This window comes from Erythranthe guttata, chromosome 14 (genome assembly GCF_056151865.1).
Source record: "Erythranthe guttata isolate IM_541 chromosome 14, IM_541, whole genome shotgun sequence".
Taxonomy (NCBI): Eukaryota; Viridiplantae; Streptophyta; class Magnoliopsida; order Lamiales; family Phrymaceae; genus Erythranthe; species Erythranthe guttata.
The window spans coordinates 23,664,794-23,686,787 of record NC_142546.1 but is presented as its reverse complement, the minus strand read 5'-3'; the positions used below and the strand labels follow the sequence as shown (position 1 = coordinate 23,686,787).

General features: G+C 33.2%; 3 protein-coding genes across 3 annotated transcripts; 1 reads left to right on the top strand and 2 right to left on the bottom strand.

Annotated features, from left to right (window-relative positions):
• Nucleotides 1–2,769: 2,769 nt before the first annotated feature.
• On the top strand, nt 2,770–7,551 carry LOC105959282 (putative xyloglucan glycosyltransferase 12). The gene is made up of 7 exons (XM_088814763.1): nt 2,770–2,959; nt 3,259–3,392; nt 3,590–5,149; nt 5,247–5,555; nt 5,657–5,947; nt 6,051–6,164; nt 6,479–7,551. The coding sequence occupies exons 3-7, from the start codon at nt 4,394–4,396 to the stop codon at nt 7,112–7,114; spliced, it is 2,106 nt and encodes a 701-aa protein (XP_088670889.1). The 5' UTR covers nt 2,770–2,959; nt 3,259–3,392; nt 3,590–4,393; the 3' UTR covers nt 7,115–7,551.
• A 2,743-nt stretch (nt 7,552–10,294) lies between these two features.
• Nucleotides 10,295–13,670, bottom strand: LOC105959281 (basic helix-loop-helix (bHLH) DNA-binding superfamily protein). The gene is made up of 9 exons (XM_012983343.2): nt 13,359–13,670; nt 11,867–13,150; nt 11,564–11,770; nt 11,416–11,481; nt 11,251–11,319; nt 11,075–11,146; nt 10,864–10,992; nt 10,699–10,780; nt 10,295–10,607 (listed from the first exon to the last, which is right to left on the bottom strand). Exons 2-9 carry the CDS (start codon nt 12,305–12,307, stop codon nt 10,585–10,587), a joined length of 1,089 nt encoding a protein of 362 aa, XP_012838797.1. The 5' UTR covers nt 12,308–13,150; nt 13,359–13,670; the 3' UTR covers nt 10,295–10,584.
• A 4,145-nt stretch (nt 13,671–17,815) lies between these two features.
• LOC105959280 (AP2-like ethylene-responsive transcription factor ANT) lies at nt 17,816–20,367 on the bottom strand. Its single transcript, XM_088813925.1, has 8 exons — nt 20,173–20,367; nt 19,534–20,080; nt 19,349–19,431; nt 19,007–19,095; nt 18,844–18,917; nt 18,708–18,758; nt 18,537–18,613; nt 17,816–18,447 (listed from the first exon to the last, which is right to left on the bottom strand). Exons 1-8 carry the CDS (start codon nt 20,264–20,266, stop codon nt 17,957–17,959), a joined length of 1,506 nt encoding a protein of 501 aa, XP_088670051.1. The 5' UTR covers nt 20,267–20,367; the 3' UTR covers nt 17,816–17,956.
• Nucleotides 20,368–21,994: the final 1,627 nt, after the last annotated feature.

The window sequence follows — 21,994 nt, the reverse complement described above, 5'->3', positions numbered from 1 at the left end:
TTAAAAAATAAATAAAGAAATACACCTTTACTTTTCAGTATAATTGTTTTCTATACAGTATAGTGGTACAGAACATGGTTTACGCCGGCGGAGTGGGCCCATAACCTCCCGCCCCGCCGGCGGTGGGTGACAGGCTGTATCATAAATAAAACAGATAAAAGGACACATGTCTCCGTCCGCGTGTCATTCTCTCCGCTCATCATGCAACTTTTTTCCACCTACTCCCAGTCAGTCATCCTCGTCTGTCACCCACCGTGCACTCTATCATATATCCTTTTGCTTTTCTGTAATACATTTTGACCAATCGTTGGACCGCACCTGTTGCCGGTTTCCGAGAATAATCCCTTGGTACTGGAAATTCCCTCTTTGTCCTCAATATATGTACATATCACATCACTAATAATTTTATTTTTTTTGTTTTTAAGTAAAAGAAAACATTAAAATAAATATTAAATCCTCGTTGGTTATTAGAAGCATTTAGTACGTAGTTAAAAAGATAATAAATTGTTTCATTTTGTTTAATTACTGTGCAAATACGACAAAATCCATTTTAGATATACATCACTTAAAATGATGGATATTATCCTCTGAGCCACTGTACAAAGTTAACAAAAGTGTGATTAAATTATTATAAACTATTTGTCCTCTGTTTAACACTTGGCAATTCTTGCATCTTGGAATTTGTATTTTGGAAGAATTTTTGTGGCGCAAACTTTAAAATTGATTATCCAAGTAAAAAAAAAAATTGTTGTTTGCAAGAGCTAGAAATTTGTAGAAATCAGGGATTGTCAGTTAAGTCGGTTTTAAGTATTTTTAAAAACGCTGTGTAAAGCGAGTTAGAATTTCGTAACTGCAAATTTACACTTTTTTTTGAAATCCGAGGGCGATGTTCTTGGATTTATTATCTATTAAGTCTAATATTATAATAATTTGATTCCATTTTTACTCGATAGTTATTAATAATATTGGTGTAAAAGAGTAACCCTAGTAGAATTAAAATTTACTTGTATATTTTGTTTAAATTCAACAGATTTCTGTAATTGATCAAATTATAACCCGAGGGAGAGATGTGGTTATTTATTTTAATTGCAAGGTGAAAATATCGAATACAACTAGTATTTCATCTTTGAGGTGCACAAGAATAATTAAAAAAATGAAAATAATTTTAGATAAAATAATTGACTAAAAAACTTCAATATTTAATATATATGAAGTAAAAATAATACAAAAGAATTGAAAAAAAATATCAAATGATGAAACTGCAAAATCATTGATTGATGAACTAAAGCTTGTACTTCAAAGTTCAAATTTGTCTCTTAAAATCGTATCCCTTTTATCCACGTTTATTCAACCTTAATTTACTAAACTAGACATTCAGTTGCAGTGCCACCTACACCAAAAACTGTCGGTGGTCGGTAGGTGCTAAGGTTATTTTCGACCATTCATTTCTTAGTCATACATTAATTGATTTATTTAATGACCGACAATTACATTTTTATCCCACTTTCTGTTTTTTTTTTTAATATTTATTTACTGGAAGTAAGATTTGTTTTTGTTTAAAATTAATATAATATCACAGTGGAGGATTCGAAGCATATTCTGTTACACAAGACCAACATGAGAAATTTAAAAAAAAAATGAATTTTTTTTGTCGTTGCTCTATTTATTTTCACATGAGATCATGCACAATAAATGATGTAAGAAAACAAATAACATGTCAACTTGTACTTAAGAATTAAGATCAAGTGATCAACACATTTTACTTTTTCATTAATATGAGAAAATTAAATAGTTGGGACAGAGAAAAATTATGCTTTTATCGAAATTATTAATTTATTAATTATTAATTTATCGAGTTTATACTCTATACTGGATGAACTTCTTCTACATCTCTTTATTTATTTATTTTATTTTGGCGTGAATTAGATGGATTCACATTTTTTTCTCACTATTGCATTTATGCTTTGATCTTGCGCAATAATGTCACACTAAATATCGTTTTCTAATAGAATAAATTAATGTTTAAAGAATAGGCAAGTAAACCATAGATCTATGTATAAATAGTTATTAAATATAGAGCTAAGAAATTAGCATAAATAATTAAGAGCACAATTTTATTTTGCAAGATCATAAATATAAAGGCAAGTAGGTAACCATGCATTTATGAAAGTCAATTCGATTAACCGTGCAAAATTTAAAAATGAATTCCAATATCGCTACAAATAAAGTCGTAAACTAGACTACAGTATCCAATTCGAGTTTGATCATAAAAAGCTAGTTTAAAATTCGAGTTCGATTAAAATTTATTTTAACTTGACTGAACTGCTGCTAATCAAATTAAACTCAAAAACAAATCTTTATTGACTAGTAAAAAGTCAAACAAAAACGAAGGCTTGATTTCATTTTCATGGGTAGTCAATTTTGTGAATAATGTATGCTTTATTCGGACAAAATCCAAGGGCAATTTCGGAACATTGGATTAATTCTTACACTAGATTTAGAATTCAAACATGTCTAAATAAAATTCAATGCTTTGAATTAGCAAAGTTTTGGTTTGCGCGTTGTTTTCGGATTAAATTTTACTAAATGCATAATTATAGTCAAACTTAGCCGGGTTTGGATCATGCCCTAAAAAACCCATTTTTTACAATAAAAACGGCTCGATCTTTTTTAGTGGAAGAATTGGTCGTTAAGACAACGGCCCTGATTTTCCCTTTTTTTTTTTAATTTAAAATAAATATATAAAATAATATTTAAAGTTAAAAAAAAAAATTAACCATGTAATTTATTTACTAATAACAGAAAAAGAATAAAAAGAAAAAAAGAAAAGAAATTCTCTCCATTTTTTCTCCACCTAGGGCATGCACGATTAAGCTGCTGTTTGCCAATTTTGCGCTTGAATTTTTCACATTTTTCCCCACAGTTAATTTTTTTTCTCGTGCGTGGAAAAGGGGCAAAGGTTTGTTTTGTATTGATTATTATTGTTATTATTATGAATGTAAAAATTAAATATTGTTAATTAATTTTATTAAATTCGGAATTTATTCCCACACGGTGAGAAATTAATTCCACGACGGAGGTGTATTGAAGTTTCCATCATCCTTCATTAAATGCAAAATTTTTTATTTTTTTTATTGTTCATCAAAATTCAGTCAATTATGGGTTTGTTGTTGTTTTACATGATTTTATTTTTTCTTCGAATTAATATTATTAGATTAGATGCCCTAATTTGAATTTCAGTCAATTTTATCTTTTTAGGTTTAATAAAAATTGGATCTTTACGTTAGAAGAATTCGTGGTGGAAGGCCCCAGCTGTGGCACTACCAGTCAAGAGAAATTTATGTACAGTCTCTTGTTTTTATTTGGATTTAAATCCAGAAAAGCAGCACAAGGTGGAGATATATATATATATTTATTTATTTATATATATATATTATATAAAATACTATTCTGCAATAAATAAAAAAATATATATATATACAAATAAAAAAAGAAATTGCCCACTACTTATTTAATCTGCATAATGCATTTAATTTATTCGTCTTTATGATCTCATATTTTGTGTTCCAATTTATTTTTGTAAATGCAGGAGTAAAAAAAGAAATTAGTGGGAATAAACAGATTCTTGCTAGGGTTCTTTGTTGGTGATTTTGACTTGCAACAGAAGAACCAAAGCTCTCTTTTTTTTTTTTTTTTTTTTGTATTGTTTCTGTTTTGTGAGTTTAATTTAATTTTCTAAATTTAATTTTTCACACACTTTATGGAATAAAAACCCCAAAGACGTGTTGAGCTGTTATCCTTTTTTCCTCTCTCTCTCTCTACCCATAGTTTCTCTCACTAGAACCGAACCTTTATTTCAATTCAAAAATCATATCTCCCTACTGCAACCCGTACTTGGTGCAAGCTGTAAATGAACGTAATGTGTACAGGACCATTTGTACAATACCTCTCTGTAATAACATAACAACAGCCTCCCCCCATTCTTCACATTTTTTATTACTCTTTTATTAATTCTTCTTTCCACCATTTAAATTTTTCCTTGTATTAATTTCTTCCTCTTCATCTCTTCCTCATCCTCATTTTCATTCAAAATGAAGTTTTTGTAGTATTCTCTGTCACTATTTGCAACCCACCCCCCACCCCCACCCCCCCTTTCCCTTGTCTCCTACCTTTGTTTCTTGGTCTTTTTAACTCAGCTGAAAGCAATTAAAGATTCAATTTTTAAGCCCTTAATCAGCATCTCACACATTTTGCTTCACACGGGTTTGTTTGTAATTATTCCTGAGCAGAGTTTCCGTCTGAGTTTTATCTGCTCAGGGAAAAAAAAATTGGATCTTGAATTCCAAAAAAAAAAAGAAGAGATTTTTTTTTTTTTTTTTTTGAATATTGAGAAATGGCTCCATCGCTGTACTGGTGGGCGAAGGAAAACCACCGGGGAACGCCGGTAGTAGTGAAAATGGAGAACCCAAACAACTGGTCCATGGTGGAGCTGGAATCCCCCTCCGACGAGGACTTCCTCTACCAAAACGACGGCGTTCCGAAAGGCGGCCGCAACAAGAACGCCAAGCAGCTCACTTGGGTCATCCTCTTGAAAGCCCACAAGGCCGCCGGCTGCCTCACCTCCATCGCCTCCGCATTCCTCTCCCTCTCCTCCATCGTCCGCCGCCGCATCGCCTCCGGCCGCGTCGACTCCACCGACACCTCTTCGTCGGAGAACCCCGCCGTCAAATCAAGATTCTACACCAGCATCAAGGTCTTCCTCTCCCTCTCCCTCCTCCTCCTCTGCTTCGAAATCGCCGCCTACTTCAAAGGCTGGCACTTTGAAACCCCGGATCTCCACCTCCACCGCCTCTACACCCTGACGAGCGGCTTCGCCGCCAGGGATGCGTTCGGCCTGCTCTACTCGAAATGGGTTCTGATCAGGGCGGAGTATCTCGCTCCGCCGCTTCAATTCCTGGCAAATGCTTGCATCCTCCTCTTCCTAATCCAGAGCCTGGATAGATTAGTCCTCTGTTTGGGTTGCTTCTGGATTAAATTCTGGAATATCAAACCCGTACCCAAACAAGACCTCACCGATCTCGAATCCGGCGACGCCGGCGGCTATTTCCCGATGGTCTTAGTTCAGATCCCAATGTGCAACGAAAAAGAGGTATCAATTGGTTTTTTTCACTTATCTGTAACTGCCCTATTCATGTTTGGTTGGTTGGAATTTGAATTTGAGTTTTGTTTTTTTCGGATTGTTTAAGGTTTATCAACAATCGATTGCGGCGGTGTGTAATTTGGATTGGCCAAAAGGGAGAATGCTGATTCAAATCTTGGATGATTCGAGCGATCCCGAAACTCAATCACTGATCAAAGAAGAAGTCCATAAATGGCAGCAAAACGATGCCAACATTATATACCGTCACAGAGTTATGAGAGATGGTTACAAAGCCGGCAATCTGAAATCCGCAATGAACTGCAGCTACGTTAAAGATTACGAATTCGTCGCTATTTTCGACGCCGATTTCCAGCCCAACCCTGATTTCCTCACTAAAACTGTTCCTCACTTCAAGGTAGGTATTCGTCATTTCTCAAGCAATCGGCATTGGATTCGGATTATTTAGATAAAATTCTAATCTTGATTTGGATTTTTTTCCGCTTGGAATTATTACAGGATAACGAGGAAGTAGGGTTGGTCCAGGCGAGATGGTCGTTTGTGAACAAGGATGAGAATCTACTAACAAGATTGCAGCTCATTAATTTGGCTTTCCATTTCGAAGTTGAGCAGCAAGTCAACGGACACTTCATCGACTTTTTCGGGTTCAACGGGACAGCTGGCGTGTGGAGGATAAAGGCTCTGGAAGATTCCGGTGGTTGGTTGGAGAGAACCACCGTTGAGGATATGGACATTGCTGTACGAGCCCATCTTCACGGTTGGAAATTCGTCTTCCTAAATGATGTTGAGGTATTTTTTACAAAAAAAAAATCATCAAATAGCTTTTTTTTTGTCTGTATTCGATTGTTCCTTTTCCGTTTTCTGCATAACTAAAATATGTGAAAATTATCAGTGCCAATGTGAATTACCGGAATCTTACGAAGCTTATCGTAAGCAACAACATAGGTGGCATTCCGGGCCGATGCAGCTGTTCCGTCTCTGTTTGCCCGCCATTATCAAATCAAAGGTAATTTTACGACACTAGGAAAACTTTAAGGCCTCGTTTGGTTCCTATCGTATGATTAACCATGATATTATGCAATTTTACACAAACCTAATTGTATAATTAGACTAGGGAGAGGTCTAATACACGAAAGAGCTCTTTTACGGATAAAAAGCTTATTTTTGTCTTTCGTATACTTCTTTTCCCAAGTTTCAACTACTTCATAAACTTTCTTGATTTACGTGTTTAAAAATCTTGTAACGGTAGATGTTTATGAAACGAATAGAGTAATTATTAACGAGAATTGATTTTCTAACTTTCGTTTCACGTGCATGCAGATAAGCATATGGAAGAAAGCGAACATGATATTCCTCTTCTTCCTTCTCCGAAAACTCATACTCCCGTTCTACTCGTTCACACTCTTCTGCATAATCCTACCCATGACCATGTTCATACCCGAAGCAACCCTCCCCTCGTGGGTCGTCTGCTACGTACCCGTAACAATGTCGTTTCTAAGCTTACTCCCCGCTCCGAAATCGTTCCCCTTCATAGTCCCGTACCTTCTCTTCGAAAACACAATGTCCGTCACTAAATTCAACGCCATGATTTCCGGCCTATTCCAATTAGGAAGCGCCTACGAGTGGGTCGTGACAAAAAAATCCGGAAGGTCCTCAGAGGGCGACCTGGCGTCGTTGGTCGAGAAGCCGACGCGCGGCGGGACCCACCAGAGGGGCGGGTCGGAGCCGAATTTGGAGGAGGTTAAGTTGCTGATGGAGAAAGAATTGGCTAAGGAGAAGACGAAGAAGAAGCATAATCGGATTTATACGAAGGAGTTGGCTTTGGCTTTCTTGCTTCTGACTGCTGCTGTGAGGAGTCTTTTGTCGGCGCAGGGTATACATTTTTACTTCCTGCTGTTTCAGGGGATTTCGTTCTTGCTCGTTGGCTTGGATTTGATCGGTGAACAGGTGGAGTGATTAGTTTTTTTTTTATAATAGGTTTGTTAATTAATTAGGGGCGATTTGAACGGGGGGTTTCGAAAACTCCGTTTTTGGAATATGTTAATAGATGGGTTTAGGCGAAAACGGAAACGGAAAAGCACGGTTATTGATAAAGAGGAAAAAAACGACGCGTCGTGTTTTTTTTCCAGAATATGGCACCTTCAGCAAAGAATGGTGATGATGATGATGTTCATTATTACTACATATTGTTTCTAGTTTATTTTATTTTATTTTTTATTTTTTATTTTTATTCTTTTGTAAGAAAGATGGGTTTGGTGAAAATCCCAACGACGAGTTTATATTCAATTTATTCATAGCCGACAGTGTAGGAGTTATTGCTTTATAGTAATCTAGAGAAATCGAAAAATATAAAGGGGTTATTTTTGTCAAATAATAATATTTTTCTTCTAAAATTAATGTTATTTGGTGTTTGAAAAAGCTTTTGAAAAGTGATACTAAGCTTTTCTGGGCTCATATTCACTTTTGGAACTTTTGCAATACCAGCATTTGTTTCTATTTTTTTTTTTTAAAATAAGCTGCGTTAAACTAAAATATAAAAATCACCATTGTACCAACTAGTTCTAAATAAGTTGCTCGAAATTAATTTTTCATGAAATTTATTAACACACTCAACTTTTAGAAATAAACATTTACGCTAACTTAACTCATTTTTATCGTCAATTTCATTTTTTTTTCCAGCAAACATCACCTTAAAAAAAATGTAGGGGATATATTCATAAAGAAAATATAAAATAATAATTTGGTGTATGTAATTGCAGCATTTCCAATATGGAAGGTGACGTGGCCACGTGGTGGTGGTTAGATGGTTAGATCTGATGAATAAGGTAGTGAAGGAGAGAGATAATAGAGTATCATATTCATATTAATAAGATTTATGACTCGTGGCCCTTGTTTTTATTCAATTTCCAAACCAACCATTAACTCCAATTCGTGTCGGTGCTCAATTCTCCAATTAAACAATGTATTATTAGCAACTAATTACTACTGTACACTATACAAAATTTGAGGGCTACCACCATTTTTTAAAACTCAACATTTTTTTTGTTTCTTTACTCTCTCTCTCTCTCTCTCTCTCTCTCTCTCTCTCTCTCTCTCTCTCTCTCTCTCTCTCTCCTCTCTCTCTCTCTCTCTCACACAAATAGAAAATGCTATTTTAAGTTAACGGTTATTTCGATTCAACGGTAAAGCAAATTTTCAAGTTGTGAAACATGTGGGATATGACATTTGTCGGGAACTGAGTTTCTTCAAGAAATGAGTGCTGGAAAAAACTCATACCCCCACCTATTAATTGACAGCCTAACCAAATGAGGCCCACCCACACACTCACACACACACACACACTTGTTTATTTGGATGTCACCACCACAACTATATTTTATATGTATATACTCTTTATATATGTATGCAATACTTTAGAGAAAATTAAATATTTTCTCTGCAAATAAATTGATTGTGATGTCAACATAATTGATTTACTAAGTTTCTTACATCCTCAAATTTGAAGAAGTTTGGTCTAGCATTATATCATTTGGAAAAGTCTCCTAGATTGTGTTTTGCTAGTTTGGGATTTATTGGATTTTGGGCCGAATTGATTTTATATCCGGTTCATTAATTCAATTTCCCCTGAGGCTGTCCCGACAATAAGCCCAACATCACAAAAAAAGATTATCGTAATGTTTGGAAGTGTTTTGGATCTTATTTTGATTTCATTTTGAGGAAATATGTTTTGGGGAAATAATTTGAGAATGAAAGTAATGTTTGTTTATATTTTGGAAGAAGACAAAATACACTGTAGCAGTCAAATCATGTTTAAAGGTGCTAGAAAAAAAAAGTATTTTTGAAGAAAAAAATTGAAAGATGAAGTGATGTTTATTTGTTTTTTAGTGAAGACATTTTTTTACTGTAGCAGTCAAATCATTTTACTGTAGCAGTCACATCATATCTGAATGAGAGAGAAACTTTTGAAATTGTTTTGAGAAAATGATTTGAAAAGGGTAATAAATCCCATTTTGTTTTGGGGAAACAATGAAAACAAAACAAAAATGCATCCAAACATAGCCTATGTGATCGCGGTCGAACCTTGAGAATTGACGCCATGCATTCGACGTAGTTAGCCTCCGCCTCTCTCCCACATTGTAATCTCTGATTTTTCTTCTTCTCTCTCTTCTGGTCGTACTGTCCCATTGAATGCACCTTGGCATTTTTCGGCGACACGCCCGTTTGTCTATGACGGTGGTTGTATTGTTCTGTTACCCAGTTTAGAGACAACTTCTATTTTCCATCTATATTAGTAAATCACCTCGTGAGAGAGGGAGATACAGAATACACATGCAATGTGACTCTCTTCTAAGTTTTAAGTATCACCTCTTTGGTGTGCAAGTAAGATAAAACCACTCCCAGCGGTTTATTTTTGTTTATTATATATGAATTATCTACAAAATAAGATTCATGTGACATATGATACATTTTGCTTTTTGGCAAGGATAATATATTTTTTGGTTAGTTCAAAATTATGAATATACAGCTCATATGATAGAAGACAAGATTGAAAATGAAGCTATAAATGTTGCCTTGAGTGTTGAGACACAACAACATGAGCATGTACCTTTCGAATAAATGAGGTTGTCCACACTAATACACTATCTTCATTTATTCTTATCTTATTTAATGTTATTCTTTCCTTATTTACATTACAAATTATTTCAGAAAAATAATAAAAATCGAAATGGGTGAAATAAATTTATTTAAGATATGTATTCATTAAATTGAAAATCAATTACGGGCCATAATATTTGAAAAAATCATTATACGGCCCGGCCCATAAAAGCAATTGATTAACCCAAAGTGTAATGGGCTTTGAGTAGCCCACTTTGGTCATTCAAAACGAAAAAGAGAAGGCAAGTTGCAACCAATCCCCTGAGGTAAGATCTACTTACGAAAGAACCCATCATGTTTTCATAATTACATTCACCTCCCTGCAATTTGTATATTTCTTACATCAAACCTTTTGTAGGGGGTGGATGTAAGAAATTTACAAATTGCAGGGGCTGGATGTAATTTCTATACAATAAGGGGTTTTCTGTAATTACACTTTACCTCAGGGGTGGTTGTAATTTACCAAACCTGGCAAAGCTATTATATAGAAGCAAGCAATCTCCAGCAAATTGTATTCTCAGTCAATAAATAAATATACATACATATCTCTCTGTGAATCTAAACAGCAATTTTTTTTTCTTCTGCTAAAACTTCGAAGAACAAAGAGTTAAGAATCTTTCGAACCCTATACAAAACTAAGACAAAATAAAGACAACCTCAAACAATTTCTTTAATTCTCCCACCTGATTAATGCTACAATTTTTTTCGATTAGATCGCGAAACAGCTATTTCCAAACTCTTCCTAAAAAAATATAAATAAATAAAAAACCTCACGGCTCCGTTTTCGACAACCCTGGAAAAGAAAAAAATGATCATACGGTGAGATGGGATTAAATAAAGAAGAGAGTGTAATGATTATTGTAAGTAGTTCCAAGCAAAATTACCGTTTGCCCCCAAACCGGTACCAGTGGGGCTAGGGTCGAATCCCATTTGTAATATACTTTGAAGATCACTGTTCCATAAGTTCTAAAGGACAACATCGTAAATTTATGTCAGAATTCGGACAAGCCAAAACCTTATACATAAAGCCAGACAGATCTTTATTTTACCGGAGGCAAAGGATGAAATGGTGGAGGTGGGCCCGCGTAGCCGTTTAGAAGCCCTGGAAAAGCATGAGACGGGCTGAATCCCGGGCCTACTCCGAGTTCAGTTGCATTGCCACCTCGTGTATGAAGAAGCTATAATAAAAATATACTAAGTAAAATTCGAGATGAAATTAATCAAATGGAAGCAATCTTTAGAAATTCAATTTCATCGTACATCTTTAGACAAAATCCGGTCGATATCCACGTTGAGCTCTGGATTTACAGTAGCAAGCTTCATTGACAGAAACTGCATTCAAGAAAATGAACTCTTTGTTTGTTAGTAAAATATTCGACTTTTTTTTTTCAATCAAATGGGATTTTTTTTCGACTAATTTGTCTAAAAATGCACACCTCAACTTGCTGTTGTAGCGATTGCACATAGTTGATAATCTCATCAAGCATCACCGCTTTCCCAGTAATCTTGAAATAATAAAAGAAATGCTAAAACTCAGTACTGAATAAATATCCGCTAAAAACCGATCGAGAACGACAAAAGTTATTTCTTTCTAATTATACCTTATTACAGCCAGGAACCAGTTCTTGCAATAATCTCATCCTCTCACTAATCCTCTCTCTTCTAACCTGTAACATTAGCACAATTATATGCCTTAATTACCATACAAACTGCGAATTGAGATTTGAAAAAATCGAGAGATTTATTTACCCTTTCTGCAAGGCTGTGACTGTTAGTAGCCTGGCCCCTTTTGGCTCTAACAAGAATGTAATCTTCTTTAGAAGGTTCCGCGCCATTAGAGCCGTCCTTCGCTTGTTTAACTCCTTGCTTAGTGCCGGTGTTTTTCTTTTCATCTTCTTTAGGAAATTCGCACGTGTTTCCCGTTTTTTGATTCTTTAGCTTCTCTTCTTCAACATTCTATAATCGATAAGATTAAAACCAAACTAGATTAGATTACATGTGAAAGAGTTATAGGAATGAAAGTTTAAGTAAGTAAAGGGTTTTTATCTTAACCTTATTACAAGAACCTCCAACTGATGGTGACACCTTCCTTTTCCTCTTTCCATTAAGTGAAGCTCCAAATAAACCATCTTCCAAATTTGAGTGACAACCCGATTCGTTGATTTGTCCGAATGAGCTATTAGCCATTTCGGAGAAACTTCCGCTCCCAAAACTTGGGATTTTCGGTACCATATCAAGAACTAAACCTAAATCAGATGTGTAATGAGCCAAATGGGAAGAGTTCCCCACTAGATAATGTGGATTAACAAACTCATTTTGTGGAATAATCGAGGAATTTCCAAGATTATCGGAAATCATAGGATCCCAACAAGAACCGTGGAAATGGTCTACTAAGAAGGATTCTGACATTCCTGCAACATTTTCGGACATCGAATCTGAAGAACCCATAATTCGAGATATTGAATCTCTTTGTCCAATTTCTTCGGAACCCATTACGAAGACGAAAACCAGAAGAAAAACCCAGGATTTTGAACACCCAAATTCTGAGTTTTTACAACAGAAAGAACACTATTTAACTAAAGGTCAAAAAAAAAAAAAAAAAAAAAAAAGTGATCTTTGACCAAAAAATGGTGGTAAATGGTAATATCTTGCAAGACTGAACAAGGAACAAATAATCAAGGAAGGCTTTATAGTAATATATCACACAGAGGGAAGTTAAAGAAAGCAAAAGAAATCCCTCAATTGCAGCATCCTAAGCCAAAAGGGGGAAAAAGGTGAAATCCAATGTACAAAGCATAATATCTGCAAGAACCCTAGGATCAATTCCGAGTATGATATGGAAAAAAGTGATTCCCCCCTCAAGACAAAGAAAATAAGAATCTCTCAGAACTTAAAGTAGACAATGGAGAAGTGAAGGGGAGATTGTCTGAGCAACAGCTCAACCACAGTAGAGAAATCAAAAAGCAGATTCCCTTTTGGTTTCTCTTTTGTTTGGTACAAGTATAGCTCTGGAAACAAGTTTACACACTGATCTGTGTGGAGTGATTTAACTCTTAATTACAGCAAAATTAAGCCCTAAACCCCAGTAATTAAACATGAACAGAACAGAGCCTCGTAACAACAACCATAATATCCTACAAGAATCCTAGGATACTCAAATTATAGGGACCCTTTTGTGATATGCTCAATATGGGCAACTGAAATCCAGCAGAAGGCACAAAATTCCCACTTGGGACTTTTCACAAACAGGTTGTGGGCAGAACTTTCAGAGCTTGTTTAGACAGCTAATGTTGAGCTTATCAGAACCCTTAACAGCATCATATGCTTGCTTAAATTCTACAATTAAAAAAAAAAAAAACAGAGAAATCAGAAAGAAGGCATCAAAATTTCTCACTTTATAACTATACTGCTGCAAAAATGTGCATTAGGGGTATTTCAATGACACCATATAAAGAGTGATCATATATATATATATATATATTAATAATTAATTAATAAAAAATAAAAAATAAAGAAGGAAAAAAGAAAAGCTCGCCCCTTTTACCTGCCCAAGTTAACAGGCATATATGATTTTTAAAAACCAGAGACTAACTACTGCCAACTGCTCTTGCAGGTTTAATTATTACACAAAACCTAATCTTTAAACTTTCCTTTCCTTTTTATTTTTATTTTATTTTTTGGGTTCCGAAAACAATTAAATAATATAAATGTTTTTTTTAATAATCTCATCATGGATGGGAGATGATGTTCTTCTCTTGAACCCCAAGCTTTCTTGAAATCTTTATTTATTTATTTTTTAATTTACTGACACATTTGCCAACTATTCTCATACACTCCTCTTTGCTGTTGCACACTCAATTTTTTTTTCTGCAGTGCCAACTAATTAATTACCTAACAATCATGGCCCTCCAAATAAATCACCTTAATTTAAATCATATTTAATTGATTTTTAAAATCAATAAATATAATTTTGAGCATTAATAAAATGGTTGATCTTATACTCCATGAGTTAATTAAATGACAACTGATACTGATTGGAGTTGGAATCTGATTCCATGTAATTAACTTCCAAGTTTGGTTTCTGTAAAAAAATAAATTAAAATAATAGAATTGTCAGAGCAGTCCTTTTACTTTTTTACTATGAGACTTTTGGTCCTCAGAACACAAGGAATAATATATATGGAATCTCATTCACGTAATTTTTTCTTCATTGTCTTGCTACTGTTTCCAGCTGTAGCTGCTCTATACATATATATTATATTATATTTTATAAAGAATAAAACTACTACTACAGTAATTTTGTAATGTCTTGGCTTTTTTTATTTTAATTTTTAATTTTTTAAATAGATGAAATAAAGAAAGTAGAGATACAGTTGTAATTGGTCAAACCATATTTTGATGGTCAATAAATTATGAAGCTGTGATCTTGCTGGAAAATTCTGAATTAGCTGTCAAAATTCTCAGTTATTCCACAAGTTTAAATATTAATTCAAAGTTTATTAAAAAAATATCCAATTGAACTTGGTTTCGATTTATTCTAAGGTAATCACTACGTACGAGTATTTAATTTTGTGTATGTTTTGTTCGTTTTGATGATTAAATTGTTAAATTTTCATGTGGTGAACATCATTTTCTGTACTTTGAAAAAGTTAATTAATTAAGATATGATTAATAAATAGTAAACATAAATCAAATTAAGACCCACATCATCACGCCCAAGGCATGCAATGGGCTTTCTTTTTAAGTTTGTGGTCCTGCCTAACTTTCTAATTTTCATCATGGGTTTTTAACCTATTTCATTTTTTTTTCTTAAATAATAAATTAACTAGCATTTCCCCCCGTGCGATGCACGGGATAGCATTTTAAATGAAAATGATAATTAGTTTAATACATAATAATAACAATTGTAATAAAATTTATTAGTGATATCGATAATAACATCAACATTTATACAAATTTAATAATACAAACTCATTCAAAAAAAATATAATAAACTTAATTGTGGTAATATGAAATTGATCATTAAATAAATGAAGCAAATTTATTTTAGAAAAAATAGGCTGGAAAATAGGAGATAAAATAATAATAATAATAATAATAATAATAATAATAATAATAATAATAATAATAATAATAATAATAATAATTAAGAAATATAAATATAGTGGATTATGATTGTGTTAGCCGAGATTTCGTATTAAAGTAATTAGAAATAGGAGATATAAAAAAAATTATATATACACATCAATTAATTTATTTTTACAAATATGCCATTAGGGTTTCTTAGGTTACCCTAACGTTTCTTTCTTTTATATATAAGATATGCAAATATACATAAGCTTCTTTTTTTATTGGGTAAATTACAATTACCCCTCTGAGATACGATTAAATTACAAAAACCCCCATCTTGTTTGGATAATTAAATCTACCCATCAACTATGAATTTTCTTGCACATCCACCCTTATGGTGTCAAATTCAACATAATCATGTAGATTCCGTGGAATTTTCTCTAATTTGTACTCGTTTTATGCAAAAATACAGTTTTATGATGCACGACAATCTGATATGTACAAGTCAAAAAACACATCTTATCATCTTGCTTCAAAATGTGGAGGTCGAATGGGATAAACGGGTACAGAATTGAGAAAATTCCATATAACCTAGAAGATTCCTCTAAATTTGAAACCGCAAGGGTGTGCGTGTAATAAGATTTATAGTTGAGAGGTGGTTGTAATTACCCAAACAAAAGAAGATTTTCGTAATTTGACTATATATGAGGGGTAGTCGATCGAAATTTACCCTTTTTTATTTATTAAATTAAAATACAATAATCCTAAATTCCAAATTAACCGATGGGATCGAAGCATGCGCAGAACACAAGCAATCATTAATCGTGTTTCTTCAAAAACCCGCTTTTTAAGAATCTGAAAACCATGAACGCGACTACGCAGCGCGTATTGCTCACGTCAAAGCAATCATTTTAAGACCAATCCCACGTTTCCACATCGCAAAGTTTGTACAGATTTTTGCTTAATTCATAAAAATAAAAATGTACTATTGGTCGGGTATAATTATAATGCTTTGTCGGGGGTATGCCTCTGTAGTTTCAATTTTTTTTTTAATATTATATTATAATTAGAGGCAATTTCATTATTCATACTTACTAGTTTGATGGTAAAATAGTAGTTTCATGGATAATAGTGAGAATATTCGTAATCTATAAATACAAGAAGAGTTCATTTTGTAATTTTGGTATCATCAATTCAAAACCGTGAAGTAATTATTAATATAAACAGATATTTTCTATTTTTTTAACATAAAATAAAAAGACTGATAAATGAGCAATCAGCCCATATAAAATTAATTACTTTTGATAAATGGCCCAATAAGAAATTTTAATGCCACGAAGGCCCATTGGACACTGCCCAGCCCAACTGTGTGAGAGATAAATAAATGAACAAAAAAGAACAATAATTAATTTAACATGGGCTTATTCTATGTTACTTTGTATATTCTATATTCACTAAAAAATAGTTTTTTTTTGTCGATAAAATGAAACAATTTCAAAATTTGAAATTATATAAAATACATCGTCTTCTGAAACTAATTCATCGTTTATTTTAGCAATAATCATTTTCTAATATGTATCGTTATAGGAAAAAAACTATCTTTGTTCTCTTCAGACAGTGGAATAACTAATAATTTTATTGGATAATAACATTTAACTGCGATTTTGAATCTTGTCAATCGAAAACATCAGGTACCAACTTTTATTTAATTAATAAGATGCAATTAATAGTAGCAATGTTTGAATATTTTCTTGATTAAAGCTTTCAATCATTGTAACACACTACACAAACTTTAATTTTGTGTAATAATCCAAGTGTTCGTTAATCTTGACTAAGCTTACACTTTGAAAATATTCTCAAATGATTATGTTTTAACTTTTACAAATAATAATTATTGACGGAATATCAATCTTTAATTAAATATTCTTTCTAGTATTTTCCAGTGTGAGCTGTGGATGCTTTTGAGTTTTGACTATTATCACTCAACACAACCATGTAACATGAAATTGTAGTCGCATAATCGTCGTCATAGAATTTTTTTAATGCATTCGACCTCTCGAACTTAAATTTCTCGCTCAGCAAGTGATAATATGTTAGCACTTAGAAACAAAAATGCGTGGGCATTGCCCCTTTTTTTTTCTTTTTTTTTTTCTGTTAATCAATACTTTTTGACTAATAATGATTACATAAACCACAAAGTCCTAATAAATAAATGTAAAAGTTTTTCTCCAGCTTTTCTGGCATCATTTCCTTATTGTCTCCCCATAATAATAATGCACAAAAAAAAAAATCCCAATTTCAGATTATCAATAGACAATAAGTGATCTACAACTAATATTCTGTTCTAATCGATACAGTTACTTCCTATATTCAGATAAGAGTTATGAATTTTATTTATTTATTTAAGCACACAAAAGCTCACCCGGCCCACTCACCGAACCAACTTAAAAGTGAGTTTAATTAAAAGCTTATTTTTCTCAGTGTATTTGCAAATAACTCAAACTTATCAAACTAAACAATATTATTTTAAATTTTACAAAAACATCTACAAACACCACCGAAATAATTATTATACTTGGTGAAAGTGTCATATCAGGACACAAACTTACTTTTTAGTCCAATATTGCAACTAGTGGAGGGGAAAATAATTAATTAATTTTTTTAATTTTTTTTTTTTGAGAAAATTTGAAACACAAGTGCTGCATAAAATAGGGAGTGAGAGAGGGAGAGAGAGAGCATAAGTAATGAAACCCCACAAATCAAAAAGTTTTCCTACTACAAAACATGAACAAAGAATCTCTTTTATTTCCACTCCCTTTTTGAATTATGATTGCATTACTTTGAATTTATTTTTAGGTGGGAAATCTTGATTTTTGGTAGTCAAAGCATTCATCCTTTTTGCATTATTGGAAGATAAAGCAGATTCAACTATTAATAATCATATGAGAGAGAGAGACCTCTCTCAAATTTCATTCCCTCCATTTTGCATAATCTTGATTTGAAAATTGCACAAAAAAAGTTCTACTTTCTTAGCTTTTTAAGTCCATGCAAAAAAAAAAAAAAACACGAAAGTTACTCGATCCAAGAACCGAAAATAGGCAAGCAATTCTCCCCGAGTGAAAAAGCCCTCAATTGAAGATCGGATGGATTATTACTAAACCATGGATTCACATTACTACTCGGGGGCTTGTGGGGCCCGCCGTTTTGAACCGGGCTAGCTTCCCTCGAGCTGCTGCTTAAGCTCGTAACCAAAGACGATGTCATGGGAGAATTATTATTGCTAATCACCATCGCGTTTTGGTAATTATACTCGTGATCTTGATTAGCACAAACCTCACTTCTCGGATCATGTGGCGTACTAATTATACTAATCATCTCTTGATCGGTATTAGTCTCCACAACCTTCTCGTTGTTACGCCTCGCTATCGCGCCAGCTGGCAGAGTGTTGCTCTCCATGATTTTCTCAACCGCGTATCGGGATATGTCGAAGTTAGTAACTGCGTTTACCCCACGGAATTTTATTGCAGCTACATCGTACGCTTCGGCCGCTTCCTCTTGTGTGCCTAAAATTCGAAAATAAAAATAAATAAAATAAATATTACATTACTGGGAAATCAAACTGTAATAATTTTTCAATTAATATGCAACTTACTGAAAGTTCCGAGATAGAGGTCCTTGTTGCCCGCAACACGGCCGATTCTAGCTTGCCATCTTCCATGCTGATGATGCCTGTTATAATTAATTACGAATAACGCAAACTATTAGTACGAATTAAAATTTAATTAACATGATCTTCGACGAGATTTAATTAAGTTTGTATTACCTTGTGACACCTCTGTAAATTGAAGCACCTCTTGAAAATCCACTACTCCTCCTAAAATTTGTGGGGGAAAAATCGGAGTTAACATTCGATTCGATGTATATATACACATCAGCTTTTCTTTGCTTATTAAGTTCACCTTCGTAAGTGAGCGACGAATTCTTGTCGGCTCATGTTCTTCATTGTCAGAAGTTCTTGATGGTAGTTTTCCACCTGCAAAAAAACAGTTTACATTGAAAAAAACTCGAGATTTTATTTATTTTATTACACGAAAGAGATGCAAAAATCGACAATATATATACCGGAAAGTTGATATGTGTCGACGGGCCCCAGTATTTGATGGCAGCAAGATCATAAGCTCTAGCAGCTTTCTCTTCCATATCATATCCCCCTACAACATTATTATTATAATACCAATGGTTATCAATTAATTAATTAATTATAAATCACGATTAAGACTTATTAATTTTCATTACTACTACAAGTAGATTAAATTCTTACCAAGATAAACTGAATATATCACGTTGATTTTTCGATGGGAGCCGCACATCAAGACAAAAAAAGCAAGGTAAAACAAAACATTAAAAATTCAAGAATGAATAAATTAATTGCATAAAAATAAAGTTTTATTATTGTGTAATAACCTTGTCTTCCTTTTCTAGTCTGGCCCTCTTTCTTGCAAGTATTATCCCATAAGTGAGCTTCATATCTACCTGTCCAACGATGCCTGAACAACAATCACAAGTATATAAAAATCAAATCTTTAAATAAAAATTGAATCTTTAAAATAAAAACCAAATCTTTAAATAAAAACAAACAACCAACTGACCTAGTTACACCTCTATACTGAGAAGTTCTCTGTCCGAAAGTGTCGATAGATTTCCGATGAACAGTTTTTTTCTGAGAAACTTTCTTAGTAGCAATTTCATCATTGGACATGGACACACAGTGGGAGGTGTTTGTGTGTGAGATCTGTGCAGTGACACATGAGCTTGACTGAGAATAGCCAGGGCTCATTGACAAAGTCAACGACTGTAACTCATCACCACACCCCATTACATTATTTACAGCACCACCAGAACCCTTGTTGTTGTTGTTGTAATCTTCAACCATGGTTGAGTTATCATCTATCCATGTTTTCAAGCATGGAAACTCAACTGCCTCGGTTAATATTGTCGGGATTTGTGTGTAGTTGAATCCCGTACTACTCTCGTTTGGCCCAGAATTATCATTATTATTATAATAATGGTGTTGTCTGAATTGTTCTTGGTCGTAAAACGACGCGCTTTCATGGTGGTGAGTGGTGCTGCCGTACTGTTGAGTAGCTGCCGCCATTGTTGTCACTCCCAAGAAATCTTCCAGCTTGGGGGAAGAACCTTCAGGTACAAGAACAACACAGAAACTAGATAAAATAAATAAATAAAATAAATAAATTAAATAAAAGGGTTGTAAATTAAATATTGAATACCTTGTGACTTGAGAGGAAGTACGGAGAGGGGAGAGATGAAATCGCCATTAAACCCTAACCAGTTGGTGGTGTTATCGTCTTTCATGGACATCATCTTCTATTATTACAGTACTCTTGTTCAGTTTTTTATTTTTATTTTATTTTATATATTTATTAAACATGGTGAACAAAGAGAATGGATTTCATTGAGCAACATATATGCTGGGAAATGGGTAGCATTCCTCCCTGCCTTATAGGGATCTGTGTGTATATATATTTTACAGGTATGTATGTATATTATATAGTGCTCAAATTACGAAAAACCCCCTCATGTTTAGACAATTACTATTATTTCTCTTGACTATGAAATTTTTTATACATTCATCCTTACGGTGTCAAATTTAGTGGAATTTTCTAGGTTATGTGAAATATTCTCCGGTTTGTACACGTTTTACTCCGTTTGATCTCCAGATTATGAAACAAGATGATCATAAAATGTGTTTCTTGACTTGTAAATATCAGATTGTAAGATTGTAGTGCATTATAAACTGTATTTTTGCAGAAAACGAGTACAAAATAGATAACATTTCACGAAATATAAAAAATTCTGTTGAATTTGACACCATAAGGGTGGATGTGTAAGAATTTTAAAACATGAGAGGGTGGTTGTAATTACCCAAACATGAGGGTTTTTTCGTAATTTGATATTACCTCAGGGGTTGGCCGTAATTTAACCATAAAAGAAAGAGCTATACTTTTTCCTTTTAATTTTTATTTCTTTCCCAAACAATTCCTTTTGCTGAATTCTTAAACCCTTTTACTTAAACCCCAACAAACAGAACTTCAAATATTTATTTTATTTCAATCCGAAAATATAATTAAATTGTTTCATTATATATTTAATTTCTCTGTACCTCAACCTCCGTAGTAAATTTGAACAGTCTGTCCCCTCAACATTCATTTATTGTACTGTATATATATATATAGTATTTTTGTCTTGTGCATTGTTTGACTATAGATTTAATCCTTATCAAAATGTTCTTCATTCTTCATCAGAAATAAACTGTAATTTTATGATTAATAAATATCAATAATGGAAACAAGATTGTAGTTAATTAAATACAGTGTTGTTCAGGATTATTTATTAATAATTATTATTTAACAAATAATCATGATATTTTTTATTTTTTATTTTTTTAAGGAGATATAGGGGATGGTTAGGAATAATATTCAGAATGGTGAGCATATAAAATTGAATGAAAGGGAGTTAAATGTAACATTGCATAAAATGGAAGTGATCAGAGTGTCAGAGATATTAGTAAATAGTAGTGCATGTAATAAATTAAATAAAATTAAATAAAAGCAAAAACAGAGTGCTTTTAAATAAATTTTGCAGGGCTTTGATAGATTTGAAGGGCCAGAAGTTTTAGATATATAGCCCCATCCCCACTCACTTCATGCAGTACAGCTTTTCTGTACCATCTCTCTCTCTCTCTCTCTCTCTCTCTCTCTCTCTCTCTCTCTCTCTCTCCCACCAAAATATTTCTTATTTCTTTGTCGGTCAGTGGCCTAATTGAATATCATAATGTTTGAGATTTTATAGATGTATGTCATTAATAATTAAATAATTATGTTTAGTTAACCCTAATTAAAATGAATACCTTGGTTTAAAGAAAATAATTATAAGGTTAATTACCCTGGTTTGAATTTTTTTGCTCCACCAAATTATTATCTGTTAATTAATAATAATTAGAAGAAAATTAAGTGATAATTCTGCTTCACTAATGATGATTTGGGGGGCCCTTCACATATTCGTGCGGGTTATTAATTTGCATGAGATGTT

Coding starts and splice junctions, on each gene's coding strand:
- LOC105959282 (XM_088814763.1), top strand. CDS start 4,394: ATGGCTCCATCGCTGTACTGGTGGGCGAAGGAAAACCACCGGGGAACG. Junction 5,556..5,656: donor AAACTGTTCCTCACTTCAAG/GTAGGTATTCGT, acceptor GAATTATTACAG/GATAACGAGGAAGTAGGGTT. Junction 5,948..6,050: donor TCTTCCTAAATGATGTTGAG/GTATTTTTTACA, acceptor GAAAATTATCAG/TGCCAATGTGAATTACCGGA.
- LOC105959281 (XM_012983343.2), bottom strand. CDS start 12,307: ATGGGTTCCGAAGAAATTGGACAAAGAGATTCAATATCTCGAATTATG. Junction 11,147..11,250: donor CGCTACAACAGCAAGTTGAG/GTGTGCATTTTT, acceptor TCTTGAATGCAG/TTTCTGTCAATGAAGCTTGC. Junction 10,993..11,074: donor ACCGGATTTTGTCTAAAGAT/GTACGATGAAAT, acceptor TTTTTATTATAG/CTTCTTCATACACGAGGTGG.
- LOC105959280 (XM_088813925.1), bottom strand. CDS start 20,266: ATGATGTCCATGAAAGACGATAACACCACCAACTGGTTAGGGTTTAAT. Junction 19,432..19,533: donor CAGTATAGAGGTGTAACTAG/GTCAGTTGGTTG, acceptor ATTGTTGTTCAG/GCATCGTTGGACAGGTAGAT. Junction 18,918..19,006: donor CGACACATATCAACTTTCCG/GTATATATATTG, acceptor GTTTTTTTGCAG/GTGGAAAACTACCATCAAGA.